This window comes from Tenrec ecaudatus, chromosome 9, assembly GCF_050624435.1.
Source record: "Tenrec ecaudatus isolate mTenEca1 chromosome 9, mTenEca1.hap1, whole genome shotgun sequence".
In the NCBI taxonomy this organism is placed as follows: Eukaryota; Metazoa; Chordata; class Mammalia; order Afrosoricida; family Tenrecidae; genus Tenrec; species Tenrec ecaudatus.
Genome location: NC_134538.1, coordinates 153813838 through 153836350, shown reverse-complemented (window position 1 = coordinate 153836350; position 22513 = coordinate 153813838). Strand labels below are relative to the sequence as shown.

The window sequence follows — 22513 nt, the reverse complement described above, 5'->3', positions numbered from 1 at the left end:
ATAAAAAAGTATTGCCACCAAATCCATAGAGCTTTTATTAAACAAAATATATCCACGTGTAAAGCCATTGTTTATCACCATATCCACCACCCAGGTCTACTTCTGAAGGTGGCGTTATTTCATCTTTTCCACTCTTCCCTGAAGGATTGATTTGGTGATGGGAATGACAACAACAACAACAACAACAACAGTTCTCCAATTTCCAAAGCTTTTCCCTAATGGGCCCCCATGATCTTCACTTAATGGGGAGGTGGAAGGCCCAGGTCTAAGAACAAAAAGGGGATTTGGGAAGTATACTTTGTCTGTCTCCCTGTGTCCCCCAAGCTGCTGGCCTGGCCTCTGATACATCCTCTGTCCCTGGGAACCCAAAGGAATAAGGAGGGGAGGCAGGGAATACTGAGGGGGGGAATGCTTTGGCCGTGAGACATCAGAAAAGCACTGGGGTGAAGCCGCTGCTCCCCGCAGGGTGGGACCGGGCTGGCCGGGCAGTGGGTCCCTGAGTGAGGTCAGGCACCCACAGGGGCACAGCAGTGAATGGTGTGGAATACTTTTTGATTTGCCTTCATCTTACCTGGTTAGTTATGACTGCCCCCCACCCCCACCGCCCCTTTACCAAATAGCTTTGGAATCCATCAGCAATATGCACTTAGTCTATGATGTGTGTATGTCGGTATAGTTATAGAGAATGACGGGAACAGATGAAATAAATATCAAAAAATGGTGACAGCCGCTGAGCCTAGGGAATAGTACATGTAGGGGACTGCACTCTGCTCCCCCTTAGGGCAGAGTTAGGATTTTTCAGAGTCAAGAAAGAATGCCCGTGGGTGGCATGTCCGTAAGGCATGTCTTATGAAACTCGTTGAAGTGCTGTCTGTGAGCCACCGTGCACATTAGTGCTTGAAAACATGTAGTACTCTTCTTAAACTCACTGCGCTCAAAATTGTGTGAACACAACCTGGTTTCCTAACGCCTGTGGTTCCCGCAATCACCTCTCCTTAGCGTTTATACGGTAAGGAAGTGTAGTTCAGTAGCGTGCGGTCAAGGAACCCACCCTGGTGGCACTATGGCTTAAGGCTGGGCTACGCTGTGTTGGCAGTGGGAGAGGATGAGGGAGGCTGTCTGCCTGTAAAGATGTACGGTCTCAGGAAGCGTTCTTCCCTGTCCTATAGTCACTGCAGTGGACTTGACACCAGTGGGCTTTTAATGTGCAGTGAGAGCTTTGGCGTATGGAGAAGGCCCTCTAGGCCGCAGCTCCTTAAATAAAAGCAATTAAAACCTACACTTTGACTACCTTCTGTAGATTGCCACTTTCAAACCTGGCTTCAAACAGCAGCGTGTCACAGTTCTCCATGGGTTGCTTGAGGGGTGTTCGGTTGCCCCCAACTCGGGAGTAGACAAAGCAAGGCTCTTTGTAAGCTGGCAAGAGAAGACCATAGCTATATCAAGGCACGTCTAAAGCTTACGGACGACGAAGGATGCAGGTGCAAGCACAGTTATGGAGGCACTAGAAACAGGAAGTTTAAAGTAATCATACCTAACAGATACAGATTGACATTGAGTAGTTCTACTCATGACTGATTACGGTCATTGACCTCCCCAGACCCAGTCCCAGCAATTACTGGCCTACCACCTGGGAAACGTTTGCCTACTTCCAGGCATAAAAATGACTTACCTGTGTCCCTACTGACCTACAAAAGACACTCAGCATTCAACAACAACAACAACAACAAAATACACGGCCTACAAGAGAGCAAGGAGAACACACCCAGCACACAGTCAAAAAGCAGAGCCACCCACACAGCCAGCCTCAGCTATGAAAACGGCACTAGGGCAATCAGGAAGGACACTGAAAATCGCTGTGACTAGTACAGTAAAGCTACAGTATAAAAGAAACAAAAAGCTAAACAAGATTTGATGCATAAAAACATGAATTAAGAGAAAGTTGAAGTAGCTATTTTAATAGGAGACCAAGTCGACTGCAGGGCTATAGCTACGGTGCTCAGTCCAGTGGTATAGTCCATGCAGTGGGCCAGAATGAAGAGTCTAAAATCAGCCCCATACCTACTGGTTAACTGGTATTTGATAAAGGTGGCTGGACAACTGTCCCACCAGTTTTTCGTACTGTGGTGGCTTGTGTGTATAAGGAGGCAATTGTATAAGGATGTCTAGTGGCGCAGTGGGTTAAGCTATGGGCTGCTAACTACAGCGTCAAGGCTGGTGGTTCAAACCCACTAGACACCCTTCAAGAGAAAAATGAGGTTGCTTGCTTCCATAATTATTTACAGTCTTGGAAACCCCTAGGGGCAGTTTTAGTCTGTCCCACTGGGTTGCTGGCTAGGAGTTGGAGTTGACTCAATAGCAGTGGTTTGGTTTAGGGAGTTTAGGAAATTTTACAGACTTTTGAGGAAAAACTAAAAGATGAACGTTGACCTCTATCCCCCCTCTAAATCATTTAAGATGGATTGCCGACATAAATATAAATGCTGAAATAACAAGATTTCTAGGAGAATATGTAGGTGAGCTTGGTGGAAGGCAAAACTTTATCTAAATAGATACCAAACCAGTTAAACTGGAAAGATAACCAACTGGCAACTAGCTTCATCAAAATACAAAGTTTCTTTTTAAAAATAGCTTTTAATCCCCCCCCCCCCGATACAAAGTTGCTACTCTTCAAGAGACATAGTTCTGAAAATGAAAAGGCCTGCCACATAGTCTAAGAAAGTAACCACCTTACAAGCACCTGACAAAGAATTTATATCTTGAATATTTATCTGTCATGAAAAAGACAACTCAGTATATACTGGCAAAATATCTGAACACACAGTTCACAAAGGAAGCCATGGGAATGACCAATGAACACTAAGGATGCTCAACCTTATCAGTCGTCAGAGACACTAAATTCACAGTGAAATACCACCGCAGATCCTTTAAACCCAAACCCAATAATCAAACAGCCCTTAATTCACAGCCACGGAGTCCATTCCAACTTATAATGACTCTGTAGGACAGAGCAGAACTGAAAACCTCATCTTTCTCCTGAGGAGCAACTGGTGGGTTGGAACTGACCACCTTGTGGTTAGGACTCCAACTCATCATCCAGGACACCCCCAGAGCTCATGTCCACTAGACTGACTGTACTGGTCTGGGTACTCTCGAGAAACAAACCCGCAGAAATCCATGTATAAGAGAGGGTTTTATATAAAGGTTAAGTTCACATCAAGAAAACATCTCAACCCAGTGCTGCCCAAACCCATAAGTCCAACATTAACTCATTAACCCATATGTCCAACACCAATCTACAAAGTCCGCCTCTAGCTCGCAAAACAGACACAACGATGTCGACCGCAGGAGGAAAGCTGAGTCAGTGAATGTGTAAGCACCTCAGCACTGGCAGGGGTGGCTCCAGAACCCAGACCTGCCTCGGGGTAGGTCCATGACACTTCTCCTTGGGGATGTCTTGCAGGAAGTCGGCCTTGCCAGCTGAAGCAGGGAACCACTAAGACAGCTGCACCCTGGTCCGGCCATCACAAAGCAAGAGACCCGAGAGCTAGAAAGGCGAGGCTCACTGAGCCATTTATCCCTCTGTCCTTCAATTAACCCCACATGTGTTTATCGGCCAGGTTGGCACAATAAACTAACTACCTCACTGACTAAATGAGAAAGACTGACAGTACCGCGAGAGCAAACGGGGAGCAACTGGGAACACTCACACCCTGCGGGGGGGGAATGTAAACTAGTTCAACTCCTTTCAGACACTCCGTCTTAGAGTGCTAAGCATGTATTTACCCTACGACTTAGCACTGCTACGACTTGGTATTTAGCCAAGAAGAATGGAAACATGTATCCCCCCAAAGGACGTGCACATGAAGGTTTATGACGATCTTATTTCTAACAGTCCCAAACTGTAGTAAGTCAAATGTCTGCACATACACTGTGATCTAGTCTCAGTGATGACACACTATTCAGCAATTTAAAACCAACTGTCGATCCACGCAGGCGTGGGTGTGAAAGCCGTTCTGCTGAGTCAAAGCTAGAGGTAGGTCATCGTGGATGTCCTGGACGACCGCCTTTCTATGAATGGCAGGTAAAGCTAACTCATGATGACAGAAAAACCCGAAACTTGCCTGGGACTGGAGATTGAGGAGAGCAGGTGGGCTGGACTTTTTGGGCGTGATGACAAAGTTACCTATCTTGATAGGAGTCTATATGTCTGGGTATGTATATATTTTTTATTTTGGGGGGTATATATACTTTAAAACTAATAAAGGTGTATGCCCATGTCCACTAAAAACAGCAGAACGAGTGTAGCTAAGGGATGAACCCAGGTCTGGGCTTATGGTTTATAGCAATATGCCGCCTCGTGTACCCACCGTCTTCAGCTAGGTACACTACAATGCCGTCCTTGGCGTTTGGATAAAAGGGCTCCGACTCCAGGCCTGTTGGGGTGTACACTGGCTCAGGAAAAGGAGTCCAATCTGCCAAAACAAACAAACACGTAAATAAGAGACGGGCGTCATCTTTTGAATATCATCTCAAAGGAAAACAGGAAGAATTCATTACGTCTCTACAAATGATGCGTTGGCAGAGGTAGGCTGCAAGTTTGTGTTATTGGAGGCTGAAGTTTCCAGCAAGGTATAAATCAAGAAAGGAAAGGATGTGGGGGCAGGCGCTCTTACCTCTGACTTCTCTCAGGCAAGGAAAATGACCTTCATCAGCACCAGCAGCCCAAGGTCGTTTTCTCCCAGGCTGAGGTCAGACACTACTCCACCCTCCAGGCTTCCTGGCCAGTCCTGATATCGACTGTCCCTCCCACAGCGTGCTCTCTCTCTGTCTCTCTCTCTCTTTCAGCTCACATTGCTCAGCTGCCCACAGCACGCTCTACTTGCAGCGGTTCTCAATCTGTGGGTCATGGCCCCTCTGGGGGTCAAAGGACCCTTTCAGAGGGGTCACCTGATTCATAACAGGAGCAAAATTACAGCGATGAAGTAGCAACAAAATAATTTGATGGGGGGGGGGAGGGTTTCACCACAACATGAGGAACTGTATGAAAGGGTCACGGCATTTGGAAGGTTGAGAACCACTCCCTGCCTCTTCAAAACAGGATCAACCTTAATTATGTGGACGAAGCAAGGCTTTCGGGCCTATCATTAGCCCATGAGACACAGCTGAAAACTAGAAGAAACGGCTGCAAATAGCCGCAAAGAATTAGAATGTGGAATGTACAAAGTAGGAATGAATATAACTAATAAAGAAAATTGGAAGTCATCAAAAAGGAGATGGAGCCGTAAAGATCAATAGGTAAAATGAACTAGCAGTCGCCACTTTGAATCCAACGGTCATATGGTTTCCTCTGCCAGGAACAACAAATTCAAGGGGAATGACATCACCTTCATCATCAAAAAGGGCCATTTCAACAATACATTCTAGGATAGATTACTATCTAACACCTACAAGGAAGACGAGTTAATCTATCTATTATTCAAATGTACGCACCAGCCACTAAAGGTAGTGAAGAAATTGAAGAATCCCATTAATGTCTGCAGTCTGAAATGGAGCAAGCATGCAATCAAGATGCATTGATAACGATTGGTGATTGGAATGCAGACGAAGGAATGTCATTGCTGCTTGGTGGCATCAAGTTGGTTCCTACTTGACCCTAGGTACCACAGCCGAAATACTGCTAGGGCCGGCCACCCTCCACTTCAGCAAGCACAGTGTCCTCTTTTTCCAGGGACTGGTCTCTCCTGATAACATGTTCAAAGCACATGGGATGAAGTCTTGCCACCCTTGCTTCTAAGGGACATTCTGGCTGTGTTTCTTTCAAGACAAATTCGTTTTTTATTTGGGGGTGGGGAAGGGTGTGGGGGCAGTCCACAGTACATTAATTATTCTTCCCCAGCACCATAATTCAAATGCATCAATTCTTCTTTGGTCTTCCCTGTTTAATGTCCAGTTTTCAGATGCACGTGAGGCGATTGAAAATCCCAGGGCTCGGGGCCGGCGCACCTCAGTCCTCAAAGTGACCTTGCTTTCCAACACTCCGAAGAGCTCTGTCTGCTGCTCTCACGAGCATCGATGGTGGAGCCGAGCAAAACGACATCCTTGAAAATGTCCACCCTTTCTCCATTTATCATAATGTTCTCTACTCGTCCAGTTGTGAGGATTTGGGCCTTCTTTACATGGAGTGATAATGCAGACAGAAGCCTTCGATCCTTGATCTTCATCAGCAAGTACTCCAGGTCGGTCTCACTTCCAACGAGCAAGGTTGTACCAGGTGCATACTGCAGGCTGCTAACAGGCCTTCCTCCAATTCTGATCCCACTCCTCTTCGTAGAATCCAGCTTCTCTGAGGATTTGCTCAGCACACAGGCTGAATAAGCATGGTGAGAGGATACAACCCGACACTCACCTTTCCCCATGTTAAGCCATGCAGTGGTCCCTTGTTCTGTTTGCACAACGGCCTCTTGATCCACGAGCACAATTAGGTGTTCTGGAATACTTAATCTTGTCAAGGCGATCCATAGTCTGTTGTGATCCACACAGTTGAATACTTTGGCATAGTCCAAATGCAAGTGAACCTCTTTCTGGTATTCTCTGCTTTGAGCCAGGGTCAATATGACATCACTAATGATACCCTCTCTTACATGTCCTCTTCCGACTCCGGTGTGAATTTTCTGGCAGGTCCCTGTCCATGTACTCCTGTAATCCTTGTTGGATGGTCTTCAGTAATGTTATCTTGCATGTGATATGGAAGATGCTGTTCTATAATTTGTGCATTGTGTAGAGTCACCTTTTTTGGGGGAATGGATACACATATTTTTCAGTCCATTGGCCAGGTGTCTCCAAATTTCCTGATGCAGACAAATGAGTACGTCCAGGGCTTCATCAGCTCGCTGAAACATTCTATTGGTATTTCATTAGCCTTGTTGTTGGCTACTGCCGGCAGTGCAGCTTGGGTCTTGACTTCTCGGTGCCATTGGTTCTTGATCATATGCTACATCTTGTTGAATGTCCACGAGTTCTTTTGGGTATATGCTATTCATAAGGTTTTCAGTGGCCAATTCCTCTGAAGTGGACAGCCTGTGCTTTCTTCCTAGTCTTTTCTTAGTCTGGAAGCTCTGCTAACACCTGTTCACTTTGGGTGGCCCTGCTGGCATTTGCTACACCAGCAACATAGCTTCCAGCCTCACAGCAACACACAAGCTACCGCAGTGCAACAAACGGACAGACAAGTGGAGGGAATGTGGGTACTCTCAAATACATTCATGACTATAAATGGTTATGACCATTTTAAGGAAGCATTTGACAGAATGCTTTTAGTCAGCAACTCTAGGAGTTTATACCCCCAATATATTTCTACATGCGCATGTATTAGGACACATATGCCCACCCAGCACTGGTCAGAGGTCATAACTGGATACATCTAAGATTCATTGGCAGGGTTCCCATTAGGGATATTATGCCTCTCTCATTTCAGGAGCTGTAACATGCCACTCCGTGAACAAAGAGACCAACGAGACCAATGGGCACGAGCAGATAGGGAAAGGCTTTCAAGGCAGATGGTTGGTAGGACAGGGTTCATTTACATGGTAAATGAGCGGTTCTCAACCTGTGGGTCGCAACCCCTTTGGGGGTTGAACGACCCTTTCACAGGGGTCACCTAAGACCCTTGGAAAACACATTCTGCTCCTTTATCTGTCTCAAGGCGGGTCGGCCCACCTGCAGATACACCCACATATGAGTACCCAGCACGAAGACTGTTCCCCATGCTACAGCATGCTTCAAGACAAAATTTCATTTATTTGTACTTAGAAATAAATATTTCACAATATATAATTACATATTGTTTTTGTGATGAATCACTATGCTTTAAATATGTTCAATTTGTAACAATAAAAAACATCCTGCATATCAGATATTTACATGACGATTCATAACAGTAGCAAAATTACAGTGAAGAAGTAGCAATGAAAATAATGTTACGGTTGGGGGTCACCACCACATGAGGAACTGTATGAAAGGGTCACGGCATGAGGAAGGTTGAGAACCACTCACAGAGCTCTCTCTGTCTTTCTCTCTGAAAAGGTTGCCTTTGGGCAAGATAAGGAAGATGGGGATTGGTGATGTGCCTCCCAGGACCAGTCTGTCTGATGATGACTGTCAGTGGGCATAAGGAGGTAGACGCTCAGGCTTGACTCCAAGGCCAGAAGGAAAAGGAAGTCTGGAAGGAACTTCCGTCTCATGGCTGGTCACCTGAAGCTAAGGTCCATCCTACAGGTCTGAAGAGAAGCCTGTGAGTCAGGGTCCTGGAGAATTTGACAGACCCCAGTTCTGGCCTAGGGCCTCTTTCTCTCGCTTCACCTTATCTACTTCCTCAAAATAAGTCATACATATGGACAGTTACATAATCTGTCAACTTGTGAAGGGGTGGAGTCTAGCCTGTCAATCAGGTCACAGCTTGAGGACCTAATTGGAGGTGCAATCTGTGGGACATTCCTGTTGAGATGCCACAGGGAGCCATGCTGATAAAGCCAGAGCCCTGGAGCTGGAGGATCCACATAGAAGCCCATGCCAGCACTGTGATGCTTCCACCACCACTGGATCCACAAGACTTTGATCTTCCTGCATTCTGCCTCATTGCATGTGTTATATGAGTCTGAAGAGGAATTTACAGACTGGTATCGGATTTATGGGCTAATATAGGACATGCGGACTTGATTTGGACTGGGCTGGGATGTTTTCTCAATATACAACTGCTCTTTGATAGAAAGCTCTTTCTTATACACATGAGTGTCTATGAATTTCTCTAGTCCCCCCACCCAGACTAACACACAGGAGAACATCCTAGGCTGCTTTGAGTCCTTCCAAAATCCAAACTTGTGAAGGCTCGGAGCACTGCAGTGGATTATTTAACATTGACTCTTCCAGCCATAGTCTCTGTTGCTTCCACCAACCAACCTTGTTTTTCTTGATGGGTCTGGGCGAGAAGGTGGGGGAAGATACTGATTATATTATATGCTTCAACGGCAAGTGACTGCTGCTGGGTGTAAAGTTAGCCATCACTGCAGCAGGAAGGGGGATTTCATTAACGGCAAGAGCCATGAACGGGGTGCATCCTTTGGACCCAAGATCCTGTGCAGTGGGCCTCCTTGATCCAGCAAGACAGCGTTAAGACCACAGGAGTGAGAGCGCAGCAGCAGAACTAGGAGCCAGAGCAGTAGACTTCCCAGCCCAGAGAGCAAGTACAGCTGAGTGCTTTGGAGCAGGGAGCCTCTGGGTTCCTTAACTCTAAGAGCTGAGTTTGCTGGCCCCTGGAGCCAGAGCAGAATGTCTTTGGGTCAAGGCTTATAGCGGAGTGGCATGCCCTTTGGGCATTTATCAGCAGCCCTTAAAGAACTCTGTAGCACATCTTGACTGAACCACCACATCCTGAGCATTTCTCACCAGAATGGTAACCTGTTAGCTGCCATAATAAACCCCCTACCCCGTAATCATGAGCATCGTCTGTGGTTTCTGTGGGGCCATTGCAATGAATTCCAGAACCTGGAGCTAAAAGTAGAGCATGCCGTGCAAGACAAACTTTGGCACCAGGCAAGTGGAGAAAAGCAGGGCCAGGGCAATGTGGCAGACTGTGGGAAATGGATTTTCTGAGAGGCTGGCTGTCCGAGTGGAGAAAGCTATGGGGACACCTGGGAACACATTCTGATTTTTCCCAGAGGTGGGTGTAGAAGATGCTGCATGAGACAGAGAACCAGGAGCGCTGGCTGATGTTTCAAGGGCACAGGCTGTGGCTGGAAGCGCAGTGGTGCAGGGCACCATGTGTGGGGAGGAGAACGGGGCTATCTATACCCACGGATATCAAGAGGCTCCACAGAGGAGATGTCTACACATGCATCTACTCATGCTACAACCGCATCTGCGACTATTGTAGAGTGAGCATAAGAACCCCAAACCCTGCCATGAAGTTGATGCCGAATCACAGTGACCCTACAGAACTGTCCCTGTGGGTTTCCAAGACTGTGACTCACCAGGGAAGTAGAAAGACTCACCTTTTGGTTAGCAGTCCAATTCGTAACCACTATACCACCAGGACCCCCAGAGTGAGCAGACCGTTGTGGGGGGAAAAAAAATGAACCAGACCAAACACCTTGAAGAAATTAGTCACTAGGCCAGGGGACTCAGGACCAGAGTCTTGGGTGACACTGAGGTCAACTGACATAACACAGTCCACAAAGACAATGCTCTGCATCTTTGATGAGTAATGGCTGGGGTTTTTTTTTAAGCAAGGGCATGGCCATCGAAGGTGGAACTCTTAGTGCCTCCAGTTGAAAACACATGGCATCACTTAGTCCAATGGACTCCTGCACCACAGGCCCTCACTCTCCAGGACTCTGAGACCAGAAGAACGAGGTGGTGCTGGGCTACCACGACTGACTGCCCTGAACGGAATCACAATAGAAGTCCTGGTTCAGGTGAAAAAATATGCGAAACAAAACTCAAAGTCATTAAAAAGACCAGGCTTACTGGTCGGATGGAGACTGGAGGAATCCTTGAGACCATGGCCCTTGAGCCACACTCTTCAGACCTCGTGAGGAGCACTCAGCCCACGTGGCTCAGTTTCCAACCGGACAATAGGAACACTAGTGCAACATTACAGTAGGGCAGGTATGCACACCTTAGCATCTTCAGCCATGTGAGATCAAGAGGGTGGCTTGACCCCAGGACACGGTTCAGCAGGGTTGGGGAAGGAAGAGGACTGGAGACAGGAAACGCAGGGAGGGAGTGGGGTACAGATGGTGCGTGGTGGGGCTTGCAGTCATGGACATGAAGCAAAGTGTGTATGGACTGCTGAGCGGAAAATTGATCTGCTCTGTAAGGCTTCATTCCACGCACAACAAAAAGATGTCTTTTAAAAAATGCTTCCTTCATTAAATAAAGCATAAGAAACAATACATAAATGAATATAATAAACACTATAATTCATTTTTTTAAAGTGCCAATAAATAACAAAGAACATGAAAACAACAACAAAACAAAGTAAAGAAACTTCCATCCAGCAGGGTCCTCTGTGCCCTGACAGACACCAACAGCCCTGTGACTTCTCTCTTAGCTGTGGGGACCCAGGACCCTCTGACAGAGGGGGCCACGGCTGCATGTAGCCTAGGTGGGCCGTAGGAGATCTGCAAGAGTGTGTCAGAATACTTGATCCCTCTTAAGACACTCTTTAGGCAAAGAAATTGATTCAGAATCTCAAGCCAAGAGGCCAGACATGCCTGCATCTCTTTCCGTTGGGAGGACCCCTGGGCATGGACTAGGAAGGCGACCTCCCGTGGCAGGAGAGCCTTCTCTTGGCTGAGCACCTGACGGTGACCCACAGGTCTGAGGGTGCTTCCCTCCTGCCCAGCTGTGGGAAGCTGCTGCTGCTGCCAGGCTCGGGGAGAGCCAGTGCTAAGCTTGGAAGCCAATTACCAAGGCACAGGGATCAAACATACACAGTTGCTGTAACACGCAGTCTTCAGTCCACAAAAAGTGCATCAAAGACGTCAGCATGAGAGGAGACTGAGTAGAAGAGATAGAAAATGAGAAGAATGGAAATGGACACAGAAGCCAAACAGAACACCCCCCCCCCCCGCCCCTATCAAGATCCCAATTCTACCTTGCAAGTCTGGCTAGACCAGAGGATGTACACTGGTACAATTAGGAACCAGAAACACAGGGAATCCAGGGTGGATGATCCCTTCAGGACCAGTGGTGTGAGTGGCGATACTGGGAGCTAAGAGGGAGGGTGGGTTGGAAAGGGAGAACTGATAACAAAGATCTACATGTGACCTCCTCCCTGGGGGATGGACAACAGAAAAGTGAGTGAAGGGAGATGTCGGACAGAGCAAGGTGTGACAAAATATAATTTATAAATTATCAAGGGTTCATGAGGGAGTGGGGAGCGGGGAGAGAGGGGAAAAAATGAGGAGCTGATGCCAGGGGCTTAAGTGAAGAGCAAATGTTTTGAGAATGATGAGGGCAGTGAATGAACAAATGTGCCTTACACAATTGATGTATGTATGGGTTGTGATAAGGGTTGTATGAGCCCCTAATAAAACAATAAAAAAATAAAAGAAGCCAAACAGAGCAGAGATTCACACCGAACCATCAAACCCAAGCAGTGGATTCTGACTCCTGCCCACCTTGTCTGGCAGAGTGGAATGGAACAAGGCTGTCATTGTTACAGAAATCAACAAACAAATACATGGATCTTTCTCCCTCGGGGCTGGAGCCACCGCTAGGCTTGAAAATACCAGCCTTTCAGTTAGCAGTCTTGCCCTTAGCCACCTCGCCACCAGAGCCCCTCAGACACAGTTAAAAAGTCCAGGGAACACAAAGAAAGGAAGAAAAACACAGAGCTGTCTCACAGAGCCAGCCTGGGACTCCACTGGCCACAGGAGGGGCCTTCGAAGAGTTCATGGGAAAGTCCCAGTAATCTTCCCTTCCAACCCCATTTCCCCACTAGTTGTCCAAAGCCTGCTCCCACTTCAACAAGATTTGAGAACAAAGACATCAGTTCTAAGCCCAGCTTCTGTCCAGGCCCATCGGGATTCATCTCTGCAGGTTGTGAGATGAAGATTTCTTGGGTCCATCTTGACTCAACAGGACAGCCTGGTCTTTCTCCCTGGGAGTTTGAACCCCCACCCCTGCAGGTACGCGCAGCAGGCTGCTCGAGCCTCTGTGCCCCCAGGGTTCCTTAGCATGTCTGGAGCTGCTCTGTTCAAGCACAGGCAGCTGCTGTGCAGTTGAGCGGGCTGACTTCTGACCCTCGCTATGCACAGATGCATCACGGGTGCCAAAGACTTCCCACCCAACCAGAGAATGAAAATTCTTTCCTGTATCCTGGATTAAAGAAAGCATGTATTTTAAACGAATCCTAACTCTCTTCTTCTATCCTTTGAAATGGGGCTTCGAGAAGATTCAAGACTGCCTCACTGTGGGTTAGGGGATGGATGCGTTTGTCACCACAAGGTCTGTGGTTCAAAGCCACCAGCCGCTCCAAGATGGGGCTGACGGCTCTCGTTAGGATTTGCGGTCAGGGAAGCCTCACGTGCAGGCGCCGGGCGTGGGGATGGATGGACGCTGTGGCGGTGGGGTTGGTGGCTTCTCTTGTTACTGCCCCAGCAGGGTGGCTCTCCTCCTTACAGGCCAGGTGGGCAACGGTCAGGCTGCCCCGTTCGGATCTCAGGAAGGGCTACGGACGTACCGATATGATGGACTCGCTCATCGATGACCTCGCAGTGGTAGGGCCACCGAGTCGGGCTCAGGGGGCCCGAAGAGGACACGCCGTAGAGGTCTCGTGGCTCGCGCAGGCGGGGCACCCATCTCCCTAGCTGGTATTCCAGGAGTAGCTGCGTCGTCCGCGGCAAGTAGGGGTCGCAGATGGGTCCCTCTGAAAGAGAGGCCCAGGAAACCGTCAGGGGCAAGAAGGCGAACTCGACTCCCACCGTCGCTACCCAAAACAAACAAAGACACACTCACTGCCAACGGGTCGCTGCCAACTCATAGCAAGCCCGTAGCGCGGGGTAGAGCTGCCCCTGCGGGATTCTGAGGCCGCAACTCTTCACGGGAGGAGCAAGCCCCACCTTTCTCCCATAGGGCGGCTGGTGGTCTCGAACTGCTGACCTACAAGTCACAACCACACCACCAGCCACCAGGGATCCTTATCTTCGCTACAGTGCTTCTGTTTCAGTGCATTGTCTCTTGGGAATTTCATCCACACGGTTTCCCATGTCTAGCATTTTGTACATGCAGAAGTGCTTTGGGAATTTTGTAGCGCCGATCTTCATCATTAGCTTAAAACATATATAATAAAGTGAAAAGGTTGATCGCACCCCTGCAGTGATTGCCCTGAGATCATCTTGAGACCTTTAGCCACAAATGCCCCCTGCCAACTGCTTCACAGTGAACCGCTCCGCCGAGCCAGTGACCGTGGTCTGCCTCGACGCTGGGTTCTTTGAACATCGATCTGGCCCATGGCAGAGAGAATTCACTGGCGGCTTAGTTCTGGTGTTTCATATTTTCTGCTTTCTTTTCGACTGAGGGTTTTACCTGTTTTACTTTATTTGGTGCTTGTCTGTTTTGTTTTTTAATGGCTTCCTGAAATCCAGGACAGGTAAATCTATAGAGACAGTAACTGGATTCATGGTTCCTTGGGGGTGTGGCAGGGGATGTTGGGGAGCAATGGGGAGCTAATCATGATGAGGACAAGATTGAAGAACAAGCTCTAGAATCGATTGTGACGGTGACTGTACAACCCTTCATGATGTGAATGAACTATGGAATTGTATAGCATGTGACTTATATGCCAATAAAATGGTTTAAAAAACAAAATATATCTGTGTGGGATCAAAATGACAAGAAACTCCAAACCCAAACTCCCTGCCATTGAGTCGATTCTGACTCATCACGACCTCACAGAACAGAACAGAACAGAACAACCTCTATGGGTCTCAGAGACTGTGGCTCGATGAGAGTGGAAGGCCTCAAATTTCTCCCCTGGAGTTTGAACTGCCGACCTTCCAGACTGTAGCCCAATGAGCAACCACCACATCACCAGGCTTCCTCAAAGTGATAACAGAAACCGGAAAGACGCAATTGGCGCCTTGAAATGGAAAAGACTCGGTTCCATGGGGGAGCGTGAGCTGATGGTCATGGGGGAGGAAGCTGATGTGGTGCTCTGGTGTGAGGATGTCATCCGTAGCACCGCACCGAGATGTACACGCGGAGATCTGATGCAGCCTTATGTGTGTGCCGTGAATATTTTGAACAATGCCGACAATCAAATAAAACGATTGACCTTAAAAAGTCAATCTCATATGTTTTTAATTCATGCTAAATCGTCATTCACTGCCGTGGAGTTGATTCTGGCTCAGTGACCATACAGGACCGAGTGGAACTGCCTCATGGGGACTGCAAGGCTGTAACAGTTATGGGCACAGACGGCCCCTTCTTTCTGCCCTGGAGAGTGGGACCTTTGGGTTAGGAGCCATGCATGTTAACCCACTGCACCACGACTCCAAGCAAGTGCTTGTTTCTGGCACCTTTCTTAACAAACTGTCCACTTTGAACTCTAGAAGCCCGGTCACATGATGGCAATCTCTCCGAATTGAATGGTCCTGCTATACATATTCACCGCAAAAACGGAACACCGGTCAGGGTTCTACACATGCAACGTGGTGATGCTGATTACAACCTTCAAGCTGTACAGCCTTTCTCAAATGCCTTTACCCTACTAAACTCTGCTCCTCCTCCATGGACATGAGCTCACTGGCCCCTAAGGGACGCACGGACGAGAATTCCTTGCCCCCTCTCTGGAGTTCCATTTCACACGTTATCAGTGAGCTCTTGGTCCTCCTCTTAGGATACCACGTGGGATCCACAGGGGCTGCTCCACACTTCCTGACGCCCACCCTGCACTGGATCTCTCTTTCTCTTGCACATCATCTCTGGAATTTGGGCATGACAACAAAAACAACTGGACCAGGACTCAGTTGAACCGGGCCCAGTATGTTTGAGGATGATTTGGGGCTTGGCAGCCCCTTTGAGCATAGGCCTTGCTCCCTGTAACTCTGGGGACTAAGTTGAGCCTGACTGAAGCCATGGTATCTTCCATGACCTCACAGGCAGGTGAAAGCTGGACCCTGAATAAGGAAGACTGGAAAAGAGCGATGCGTTGAATCACAGTGCTTTCAAAGAATACGGAACATACCACAGACTGTGTCTTGGAAGTGGGGGGGACGACAGGCCAGCCCCCCACAACTAATCGCAGGTTCAGTAAGCGCAATTGTACAGTTGAGATACATAAAGATTACAATAAAGTCAGGGAGCATGAGAGAGATAGGAGAGAGAGTAAAATAAAGAAGTCAGACACATTTCACAGTCGCATGCTCACCTCCTGGATGGCTACAATCTTACCTGCCAGGGCCGCCAGCCACATGGGCTGAGAGGGCTGGAGGTGAGGTAGGGTGGAGACCTCTGTTTATTGCTAACCAAGGCTTATATCTCTTTAGGGGGGCCTGATTACAGGTCACCACATGCCACAGAAGGGGATATACAATAGGCAGACACATCATAGGAAGGGGATGTACAATAGGCAGACACATCATAGGAAGGGATGTACAATAGGCATAAGTGTGACAGGAAGGGGATGAGCTAGGGGGTGTGAGCACAGAATGGGAGGGACTAGAGGTATACATGTGACAAGATGGGCGGACCCTAGATTCATGATGGTGGCCTAACTTTGGTCACCCTTGGGTGGGCTTGACCTTCCTGGTCACTCCTTCAGGGAAACAATTTACTACTATCCTTATCAGGAGGGAGTGGACCCTACTTGTTGTGGGATAAACTGGTGTCCGCTTGCTCTGGATGGCTAATAACCCTGAGGGAGAATAACCCCTGACCTACTTCTGTTGACTTCCAAGTGTAGTCATTCGCCATGTATAGCAAGCAGCTAAGTTTGGCATATATTTGGGGGAGACAACTTGGGAGAAATCTTTCTGTTTCCCACAATTCCCCTTTTTGTTTTACATACAATATTCAAAAGAGCCGTAGTAGCGACATGGTTATTTTCTATATATTGAAAGCTGTCAAGGCAAATTTAATGACCAAACTAATATAGCCAAGCCAAAATCTCAGGCTTATGGCAAGCATTCTGAATCCAGGCTTGGGGGACAAAGTCCCCCTATGAACATCTGCTATTTGGGGAAGGTATGAGAGGGGCTGGAAGCCACGATGGGAAATGAAAGAGCCAATAGGAATGGCTGCTTCTGTGGGGAGACTGAATCAACCATGTGCTCACTTGAAGGCAGTGCAGCTTGAAGGGGAGAAACTGTGGAAATGATAGACGACCGCAGGAACATGTACTTGGAGTTTAACTCCAACTAGCAGAGTGGCCGTCTTCCTGCCGTGGAATATTAATCGTCCAGATTCCCTCTGTGCCAGTCAGGGAATAAGTCCCAGTCTTAGTTCCTTCAGTGCTACTTTCCCACGTGGAAGGACAGCCAGAATGCTCCTTTAGAAGCGAGGACGGTGAGACTTCATCTCGGGGACAGTGGACGTGTGGTCTGGAGAGATCTGCCCCGGGAAAAGGGCATCATACTTGATAGAGGGGCCGGAAGAAAAGAGGAAGACTTGACCAGCTGGATGACACGGTGGCTACAGCACTGGGCTCAGACAGTACCACGGCGGTGAGCATGGCGCAGGCCCCGGCAGGGTCTTGTCCTGCGGCCGACAGGGTCACTATGCATAGGAACTGCCTCGCAGGCACCGAACGCCATCACCACCTGTGATTAAGGGGTAACAGCATTCTAGCTACTTCTCAAGACTGTGCTCTCAGTCCACAGATGGTTACTGCGCTCTGCCATGTGCGAAGGGCAGGAGCCCTGGTGGGGGTGGGGATCCACCAGTCCCTTCAGAGGCCGGCTGCTTCTGGATGCCATGGAAACCCCATGGAGCAGGGCGACTCTGTCCCATGCGTTGGCCTGGAATTCAACGGCAACGGATGTACACTTTGGTTGGTGTACCTCAGAAGGATCTGGTCTGTTAGCTGAAAGGTGGTGCTTGGCCCCACCCAGCGGCTCCATGGGACCAAGACCTGGAGGTCTGTTTCCATGGAGATGACAGACTCTGGGTAGTTCTACTCTTCCCACAGGGTCGTTAGGAGTGGAAGGTGCCTAGCAACGAGACAGTGTGCCAAGTACTATGAAAGGGCCCTGAGCCAGAGAGGGGAAAACACGGGTCCCTGCCAGCACGAGTTTGACACCTTGAACTTAATGATGGGGTCAAGTGGCTACATGTCAGATAGAAGCCTGGTCTTCCTCAACTGGGTAACTGGGAGAGAAGAGGTCTCAAGTGTGGATGGGGTCCCAAAGGCACCAGACAGGGCCATGTTCTTTAAAAAAAAAAATCATTTTATTGGGGGGGGTCATACAATTCTTATCATAATCCATCCATCCATCCATTGTGTCAAGCACATTTGTACCTTTGTTGCCATCATCATTCTCAAAACATTTGCTTTCTTTTTTTGTTGTTGTTTTTATTATTTTTATTTTGTCATGTTCTAATCCGGTGTCTGAGCCTGCAGAAGTCTCAGCCTGACCCTGGGGCCATGCAAGGTGGGACAGACTCTGCAAGTACAGCAAGGACTTTGTGAATGGAACTGAAGTGTGGAACACACACACACACACACACACACACGTCTCGACTTAACCCTGGAATGATCCGTTCTCAAGTCAGTCTTCTTTGGATGCAGTAGAAGACTAGAGAATGGATTTGACCGACCCACGCCAGTCTCACAGTCTCCCTAACCACGCTGGTGTGGGACAGGGCCTGGTGAGCCTGGTGCAGGCTTACCCATCTGAACGCAGACTTGAAAAGAGCCCACAGTTTAGGGCCTGCCCCCGAGTGGGTTGGTTGTGGGAGGGGACGTGTTGACATTCTTCAGAAGGATCTGCTGTCTGCACACCTCGGGCTCAGAAGAGGAAAGCTGGGGACATAACCGACCATTTCCCAGGGAGGGACCGGAGCTGGGAAAAGACCACCAACAGATGCCAATGACGACAGGTTCCAGACGTTGGAGTGATCAAGAAGCTCCTAAAACTCTGCTCTGTGAGGAGAGGGGGAAAACATTCTGGAAACAACTATGAGAGACCACCTAATGCCCACAAAGACAGCCGTCCAATTCCAAAAAACAGAAAGCAACAAATGTTGGAGTGTGTGTGCTGAGATAGGAACACTTATTCACTGCTGGTGGTTGTGTAGATATGTACAGTCATTGTGGAAAGTGATTTGGCGATGCCTAAAACAGATGGAAATTGAGCTACCATCTGACCCAGCAATTCCACTACTGGGCATATGCCCAGAAGAAATAAGAAACAGACCATGACTAGACATCTGCTCTCCAATGTTTGTAGCTGCACCGTTTACAATCACAAAAAATTGGAAACAGCCTAAATTCCCATCAATAGATTAAAAAAAACCACCTCTGGTATATACACACAATGGAATATTACGCATCCCTGAAAACACATCCTGGGACTAAATGTGAAGACAGAATTCTCAGCAAAGGTTTAAGAAGAAATCCCAGGAAATTTTAGAAGCGGAGAAAAACACAATAGACGAACATTTAGACCCACAGTACGGGCTCCACGGGAGAATGGGCACTGGATCAGTGTGTAGTGTGCACCATAAACTAGATAAATCTCAATGACATTCTGCCACAGAGGAAGAAGACCCAGAATGTCACATGACGTAGGGCTTTGTTTCCATGAACTTCTAGAACTAGCGTGAAGAGAAAGCACGTTCGTGGTTGCCTCGAGTCAGTGGGCAAGGGGTGTGGGGGACTGACTGCAAAGAGGGCACAGGGTGCTCTGTGGGGGCACCAGAAAGATTTCACATCTAGATCTTGGTGGTGGTTAAACGCTACACTTGTGTCAAACGTATTGGACTGTATTCTTAACGTGAGTGGATTTGATTGTCTGTTTTTATAAAAGCTGGACGGGGGGCGGGGTTTGCAGCGAAATGTCCTGAACCCACAATTAAGGTAGACTAGAATTAGTATCAAATACAATCGAGTATTTGAACTGACTTGATGGCACCTAACAATAAATAACAAGAGTGTTAGTATGAATTTGGAGCCCAAGTACACATCAAGATGTGACAATATGTCCATTTGCATATGAATTATCTTATAAGAAAACTCTTCAGCTGGGCATGGTTCGTTTAAATCCTATGTCAAGACTGCACTAGGCAAATCTGAGCTCTTTAAAGTGTTGCAGAGCAAGGGGGTCACTGGGAGGACCGAGGTGCGTCTGACCCCAGCCATGATGTTTTCAAGCTCCTCGTGTGCGTGTGACAGTTGGACACTGGATAGGGGAAGATCACCGGGAACGGAGGCACTTGAGAGATGGTGCTGGTGAGGAGTATTCAAAGTCCACGGTCCACCAGAAGAACAGACAAGTCTGTCTTGAGGGACGTGCAGCCGGAATGCCCCTTGCAAGGGTGGATGGTGAAATGTCACCTCACACAGTTGGGCCATGTTGTCAGGAGAGTCCATCCTCTGGAGAAGGACATCCATCTTGGTAAAGTACAAGTGCAAAGAGGAAGTTCTTCAGTGAGATGTGTCGATACAGTGGCTGTAACCATGGCCTCAGAACAAGGCTCCTGAGATGGTGCCGGACAGGAAATGTCTTGTTCTGTTGTGCTTTGAATCAGACCTGAGTGGGCAGCCCCTCACAACAACATTATTTTTATTGCAACTCAAGTCATTGGATAAATGCTTTTAAAAGACTTTGGGTCATTTCCAGCTCATAAGACCCTATAGGATAAAGTAGCATCCACAGGATTTCCCGGGCTGTAAATCCTTGTGGGAGCAGACTGCCTCCTCATCTAGGAGTGGTTGGCGGGCCTGAACTGCCAACCTTTGGCCAGCAACCTGATGCTTCATTCATGGTGCCACCAGGCTCCTTACAAATGCATGCAAGGAGCAAGTTATTAAAGAAATTCTCAATAGAGAGTAAATGTCTAGAAAAGAATGATGGCAACATATGTCCAAATATGCCTGATACAATTGATGTATGGATTGTAATAAGAGTTGTAAGAGCCCCCAATAAAATGATCTTAATAAAAAATAAAAAAATTAATGCCAAGGTAAATAAAGAGGAGCCCTTTATACAGTCAACAGTCACCATCGGAATTTCGTTTCACTCACCTTTTTCTAATATTCATCAGATTTATCTAAAACGAACCTGGAGGCTAGAGCTCTCAGTCTTTAAAAAGCCAACAGGACTCCCAAAAAGGCTACTAAGACTGAAGAATGCTTTAAACCCTTTCTCTGACTCTCGCCCCCTGCTCCCTGGCAAAGAAAAGGACCTCCCTGCATTATTCGCTCTTTGTTTGACTCTCCTCGCTCTTTCTCAACCCCCCCCCCCGCCCCCCACCCCCGCCTTATCACAGAGGGAGGGGAGGGAAGATGCTGCGGATGAACACGAACCTGTTAAAAGTGCACAGCGACGAATATCTTCATCCACAAATCTCAGGAAGTCATCCTCATCCTAAGGCAGAATTGAAAGAACATTTCCTCTTTAAAAAAGCAATTGTTTCCACACCTAGAAAAGTAGCTTTTACTTCTTTCCTAATTGCTGGAGATTCGTTTATGTGTCTTAGTCTTTAATAGATTGGGGGTGGGCGTGTGCGTGTGGGGGGGGGCGGGGGTGGATGAAAAGATGATCTGGGTGACCGGTCTCAAATTCTTCCTGACATTTCAAATATCCAGAAACCGGATGCTTCCCCTTCGTGCCTTTTCTGCCGGTGGGTTTGTTAGTGACTGTGGGGAAGGAGTCACAGTTGGAGCTTCATGGTAAACGTGGGCAGATGATCAAAATGAGGAATAAAATTGATCATCAGAAGCCAGAGACCAGCGGGATCCTACTTTACATTGTGGAGAACCTTATTTAGGGACTTCAATGGACAGACACAGTCGTTTATACTTTACTAATAAGCGATGCAAATCCCTCAGAAATATGGACTAAAACCAGACAAAATATTTTTAAATACTGTCCTGTGCTTCTCCCCTCTCCTCCCTCTGCTTTTTTTTTTTCCCTGTGTGACCTCAGAACCTCCTTAAGCCTGTTTTGTTGCCACGCAGTAGGGCCAGAACTGAGGAAGCTCCAGTATACGGGCCAATAAAACCAAACAAGCAAACTCCCTTCCATTGAGTTGATTCCGACTCGCTGCCTTACACTGGAATCCTGGGAGTGTCTACGGGACAGTGACCCTATAACAAACCCTATAGAAAACTCCTGTGGGTTTGTCTCTCTCCCTCAGAGCTGACTGGTGGTTTCAAACTGCCAGGGCTCATGTGGGGCATATTATTACGGAACAGCACAATTAGGACCCACAAGAAGTATCATTAAAATAACATCTGATGGTTTCAAATACACATTTTTATAAAACACAGAGGCCTCTTAGCTTTGGTGTCTTAGCTTCGGAAAATACACAATGCGACTAGAGTTTCTCTTTCTGGTAATATGCCACACAGTCGTGGCATAGCTTTGCCATCGAGTCACATTGTTTCCCTGCCTCAGCGACAGCTAAAACTATTTTGATCCTGATCTGATGAGATTTTTGCTACTGGGCTTCATTTGTTTTTATTTTTAAATGTTTCCTCAATACTTTAGCAGTATCATGGAGGTTGGTTAAAAAAACATAGCTTATACAGTTTTAGCATCTGGAGATGACCACTGTGGGGTTAGGACTCATGGACAGAGGAGGGGGGCTCCAACCCCTCTGGACTCCTCCCCACTGATGACATTTTCACTGAGACTTAATGTCCTCAAGTCATCTCAAATTATGCAAAGTAAAGTTGAGAACGTACTGACTCATCTTCATCGCTGGCTGTTCCGTCGGAATAGGCTTCCTTGTCGGAATCTTCTGACATCTCCTCCGAGGATTGGCCCGCGGGAGGTTTTTTGTC

General features: G+C 47.7%; 1 protein-coding gene across 1 annotated transcript in view; it reads right to left on the bottom strand.

The window, feature by feature from the left end:
* AGBL3 (AGBL carboxypeptidase 3) overlaps nucleotides 1–22513 on the bottom strand; it is a 73485-nt gene extending 50972 nt beyond the window's left edge. The window contains exons 1-5 of the mRNA XM_075557399.1: nucleotides 22415–22513; nucleotides 21032–21092; nucleotides 13247–13432; nucleotides 4371–4475; nucleotides 1281–1416 (exon numbers count right to left, since the gene is read on the bottom strand). Of these exons, the coding sequence (XP_075413514.1) occupies nucleotides 1281–1416; nucleotides 4371–4475; nucleotides 13247–13432; nucleotides 21032–21092; nucleotides 22415–22477 (551 nt within the window). The 5' untranslated portion in view covers nucleotides 22478–22513. The remainder of the gene's footprint in view (nucleotides 1–1280; nucleotides 1417–4370; nucleotides 4476–13246; nucleotides 13433–21031; nucleotides 21093–22414) is intronic.